At 47.1% G+C, this 5,398-nt stretch overlaps 1 protein-coding gene across 8 annotated transcripts in view; it reads right to left on the bottom strand.

The window, feature by feature from the left end:
• Nucleotides 1–232: 232 nt before the first annotated feature.
• The window catches only part of SENP1 (SUMO specific peptidase 1), a 29,136-nt gene continuing 23,970 nt past the window's right edge, over nt 233–5,398 (bottom strand). For 5 of the 8 annotated variants that reach the window (XM_006030590.2, XM_025212277.1, XM_014523166.2 and 2 more), the window contains exons 16-18: nt 3,171–3,255; nt 1,766–1,861; nt 233–910 (exon numbers count right to left, since the gene is read on the bottom strand). In XM_006030590.2, coding sequence (XP_006030652.1) covers nt 848–910; nt 1,766–1,861; nt 3,171–3,255 — 244 coding nt within the window. In that variant the 3' untranslated portion in view covers nt 233–847. Of the gene's footprint in view, nt 911–1,765; nt 1,862–3,170; nt 3,256–5,398 lie in introns of those variants that run through there. The other 3 variants (XM_025212274.1, XR_003095697.1, XR_003095698.1) reach the window with 3 other exon arrangements.

Here is a 5,398-nt window from a genome sequence, read left to right on the forward strand (position 1 = left end):
GACAACAGAGGGGTATTCTGTTCTGCCTTGGGCACTATGGATGCAATTAAGAGGCAGGTCCTGATTGCAGGATTGTCCCTGGTGGTGATAAGAGGCTGAGCTCATGATTAGAAAAAGAGAATGCTGGCTTGGAAACAGAGAGGAAGGAACACGGGAGTCACCTGAGGGGACGGACAGAGAAAACCCAGAAGCTCCTTATGCCAGTCACCTTTGTGACCAACCTTGAATGCTATTTTTTTTTTTTCTTTCGGTTCTACCAGCCTAGCCATTTAGTGGCCACAGAGCACCTGCTCAGTGTGCTGGCTTCTAATAGGGCTTCCTCCTGTACTTAAGGATAAGCCATCTCCACATATTGAAAACCTACCCCCCTTAATCACCCCTGCACCCACTGTGCAACTGCCCAGCTCGCTAGACATTCAAAGCTGAGGATTTCCCACATGTGGGAATGTTGAGATCCACGTAAATGCTTTTCCCTTCCCTGAAATCCCTGTGAAGCAAAGCAGTCAGCCCTTTGAGACTGACAGCGAGAGATCTTAAAATAGCAGAGAAGGTCCTTGAAGGTTCCCCAAGCTGCCCACTCAGTCACAGCACTGGCAATTGCTTATTAAAAAAATCTGTTTCAGAATGAAAAACAAGAAAAGAAAAGAAAAAGGCAAGTGTGCTTCTGAAAGTCTCCATTGCACATTGGTCCATGAATGGAGGTTACAAAAATACCATACTGAGTCCTTTAAGATGTCTCTGATTAAAAACCCGTGTAAGTGTCGGCGAAAGCTGAGAATGCTGAAGGGGGCAAGTCTGAGCATTTCCGATATGAACTCCCAGGGAGCTGCCTCTTGATGCGAGGTCATCAGAGGAGTTTGCGGTGTAGGATCTCCCAGGCCATTCTCTTCCGGAAGTAGGGCATGTGTTGCTTTGGGCACGAGGGAAGAGGAGAGAGAAAAGAACACATTAACGCCCTTTGCTTTGGGCTAGCTTGGGTTTCTACACCAGATAACCAGAGAGCCCCCACTGCCCGAATGCTCCCAGCCCAAATCAGAAGGGGGAAAAGCACCCGATTTCTCTGGGAATCATTTCAAACTGGACAAATCAGCATGATGGGATCATTTCACACTTCCTCCATTTCCAGCCTCTAGGACTGAAACCTCTATGGATGGAGCCGGGGGTGTTACAAGCCACCCGAGGACGCTGGGAACACAATGCCTTTTGGCATTCAGGGAATAATTGGGCTGTAACGCCTCATTCGAAAGCCCCTGCCACAATCCTCTCTCCAGCACATGAGAGATCTCATCATGTGATAGCTCAATTCTTTTCTGTTCCTTATGGTACTTTTAACTATCAACCCTTGAAAAGCAAACACAGCAATGTGGTGGAGTCAGATGGTGGCACGCTTTGGCACGACCAGGAGAAATCCTGGTTTCAAGCAAATCCCAGCGACAGCCTATTCCGAAAGGGATATCCCTGCAGAGAGGTAAATTTGATCGCACACAGGGAGATTAACGCAGCTAATGACAAGCAGGCCAGTAGGAAGACACTACAGGAGCAACTCTTGATATAGCAAAAGCTACTTGGAAAAACTGGAGGTTCCAGAGAATGGATGTGCAATGAACTAAGATGCGGGCAATGGGGGAAGTAGACACAAATATTTAGTATTGAATTGCAATGCGGGGAGCAGGACAGACCCTCACGATGTTGCCCCATGAACAGGCAGCTTGCCATGGCGGAAGACCCCAGCCTGGCTCTCACAGGACACCTGTGGGCAGCTTACCTGAGTGAAGTTGATGGGTTTGTCTTTGGTGATGCAGTCGGCATACTTGCAGGCAAACATGCCGCAGTCACTGCCATTCATCTGTTGAGGGATTTCCTTATGAAACAGAAACAAACCCAGATTGCTACACAGAGGCAACAACAGACCTTTCATGTGAGCCTTCATGATTTCCCCCAAATACAAAGAGTCCTGAGGGAGCCAAAGATGCCTCTCCATTTCTGGGGATTTCAGGTGCTGTGACAAGACAGACCTTCTAAAGAGCTGGACCAGTAGCTGCCTAGTCAAATGGGGAGGAAGGCAACTGGGGCAGAGATATTCTGTGATGTATCCCACACTCTTGTGAAAGCGTCCATCTAGCTGCTTCCAGACAGAGCTGGCTGGGAACGTTTTCAATGGAGTGCTTTTTCCATCATTAAAAAGCAAAGCTTATCCTTAGAAGATCCCTAGTTCAATCAAATGTTCAACAGAAAAGGCAGATTGAGAGGCCCAGGAGGGAATTCCTGGTCAAAACAAGAATGAGGAAAACATTTTCTATGGAATAAGCCAATAGCCCAATGGTCCAGGTCCTCACCAGGTGCAAACCCACTGCTCTGACAAATTCAGAACTGGGACATGAAGCTCGGCATCCAGCTTCTTCCCATGGGAGCAACTTCACCGCCAGACTGCTGGCCACCATGGGGGTCTAGTGCCACTTTCTGAAGAGCCTCTGCTTCATCCCAACACAGAACAGAAAAATAAGCGTGGTACCAAAATGGTTCTGCAAGGTGAGGAAAGTTTCCTTTCTGGCTGTGCTTGCCTGCCACCCCCATCCCAATCGACACCTCGTCTGAACGCCTCTGTCCTTAGCTTTTACAACACGCTTGAGGAGCAAGGCAGAGATGGGCTCTATTGTAATAACAGGAAAACGTGACTTGCAGTCGCACGCAGTCTGTGGCACAGCAAGGGACCAAGCCCGGGTTCTTCCCGAGCCAGTCCCTGAATCACAAAGCTATCCTCTCTTCAGGGCAATGGTCAGCAACAGGTTTTAGCAGTGGTCTGGAACAACTCAGCTCGGATCCAAGGTGGGTCAGTGCTAGGACTTGGTCACTGCAGTTGCTTTTCCTAACTGCAGAATTAGCAAAACCCTCACTAGTTTTGTGACCTGGATCCAATGGCCCCATGGTTGCTGGCCCCTGCTCTAGAGGGATAATACTGTGTGCATGGACCACATACCCCATCATGAAGTGAAATCCTCTTGGAGGTGACAACTGCTGCTAATATATTTGAGAGGAAAGCAGCTCCATCAGACAACTTTCAAGGGACGCTGGGAGACCAACACTGGGAAATGCCCTGAGTCAGTCATGATGGATGTTATCCATCTCTCCTTTCTATGAGCTCTTCTCAAAGCACAGTGGAACCGACTCACCTGGCTCTTCTTGCACAGCTGAAGCCAGCCATTATCATCAAATTCTTTCCGTTTTTTGTCCAGACTTTCCTGCTTTAAGTATTGCCTGCAAGAGTCAGAGGATAAAGAGAAGGTGTTTAGAGGGAAGCAAAGAAAAATGACTGTTTAAAAAAAAAAAAAAAAAAAATTAAATTAATCACAATTTATCTAATTTTTCCATTTCCAAATAATTCTGAGAACTGGGCTGGGGAAAGTCAATATTTTCCTCTCTCTCAAAGCTGGCGGCTCTTTCGCCTTCTCAATGCAGTAATTTCAAGCCCTATACAATCAATAGGAGGACTGAGCAAAGTTTCAGTGCTCATCCTAAACAAATAGCTGCTGAGCAAAGGGTCAAAGCCGCAAAAATGTAAGCAGAAATCTCCCGATTCATTAAAAGGAATGATTCATGGCAGAGCAGAGCCAAAACTGACACAGGGGCTGTCTGGGAAGCCTTCTGCAAATGGGGCTTTGCATTCGAAGAGAGACTGAATTCACTTCTCCCATGTATCTAAGGCTTCCAGTACACTTGGCGCTGCCCTTATTCATCATCTTCCACTTCACCTGCTGCCATCCGTGAACGTGGACAAACAGACATTTGTCACCATTTCAACAGTGCAGAGGTAGGTGCTGAACAAATGCCCAGCAGCTGAGCTGTGATGGACACTAGCCACCCACCGCTGCTAGCATCTCCTCCAAGCCTCACGTCTTCCTTCCAGACCTCTCCCACCCACGACTCCCTTCAGCTGTTAAAGGGCTTCAGAGATCCTTTTCTTATCGGAATGGAGGAACCGAGTGAGGGTGTAGGCCAAGTACGAAAACCAATAATAAAATATGGAAACTCAGAGCCCAACGCGGTGAATTATAGAATCATAGATCATGAGGGTTGGAAGGGACCTCAGGAGGTCATGTAGTCCAACTCCCTGCTCAAAGCAGGACCAGCCTCAATTATATCCTGGTATGGAAGGGAAAGTTCGTACAATGAACCACAACTTAAGGGGATTCAATTTTCTTCTTGAGAATTCAATCTACTGAGCAAACAGCACTGAGAGAAGACTAGACCCGGCAGCAGAAAGAAGGGTGGGGAAACCAGAAACACCTCTGCTAGGTGCACTGGACCATGAAGTCAACAGGAAAATGCAGAACAAGTAGCAGCTAGAGTAACTCAATGATGAGGAGAGAGACCCACAAGCCAATGCTGGGAAAAGACTATACCTACCGGCACACAGACAGCTGCCAGAGCACAGCAAAAGGAGCTAATCCTAACCAAGGGGCTTCTACAAATCTACGAGGAAGAGAAGCAGTGCATGGAAAGCCATCACTGAGTGTATTATGGCTTCTCTAGAAAAGCCCCCAGGGGGCCAGGTGCCTTAATTGCTTTGCAAAATCTGCCTGCAACAGAAAGACTACCAAAGATACCTACTGTGATAAATGGCATGCAAGGGAAAAGTCAGGAGGCAACCTCAATGAGCCTGCCTCAGCATTCACACCCAAACCATCGCTGGAGCCGTGAGCAGGAGCTCAAGGAGAAGAGAAGCACGGTCCCAGCAATGAAAATCTGTTACCCGAGTGCTGCCTTTTGGGGAGCGAGCTCTGCCTCAGGGAGACATTTTGGCTCCCTTGCTTTCCCAGGATAGAGAGGCAGCTTAGGCCTTGCCAGTAAGTGCCAAACCCCAGAGCAACACCTTTCAGGGCGAGCGCTTTCAAACCTGGACTGAAACTCTAGGGCCACATCCTATTCCACCTATTGGGTGTCTAAATGGATTTAAATACGGTTCTATTCCACCAAGTTCAGGTCCCTGAAAATCCATCCATGCCTCCACTTTTGTGGCATGCCACGATCTTACCTTTCAGACTGAGCCCAAGAAAGTACGGGGGAAGAGGAGGACCCACCCACCTACCTACCTTTGGCCTTATTTATTTTTCAGGGAATCGAGTGGGATAAAATAGGAGCTCACTTAGGTGCCCAAGTTCACTTACATGCCTAAAAACCTAAACAACAGACAACATATAAATCACGTTCCTCCTACACGAGCTACCATCTTTTCCAGTGTATAAAGTGTTCCTACCCTTCAGAAAAGTTCTAAAAATTAAAGTTGCATTATACCTCAAACCTATATAAAAAAAAACCCAACTGAAATCATTGTAATAAAACACAGACCAAAATTCAATTAGGTTTAAAAAAACAAAACAAAAAAAAACCCTTTTCCCTA

The sequence above is a fragment of the Alligator sinensis genome, unplaced genomic scaffold, assembly GCF_000455745.1.
Source record: "Alligator sinensis unplaced genomic scaffold, ASM45574v1 scaffold1542_1, whole genome shotgun sequence".
NCBI classification, from domain to species: Eukaryota; Metazoa; Chordata; order Crocodylia; family Alligatoridae; genus Alligator; species Alligator sinensis.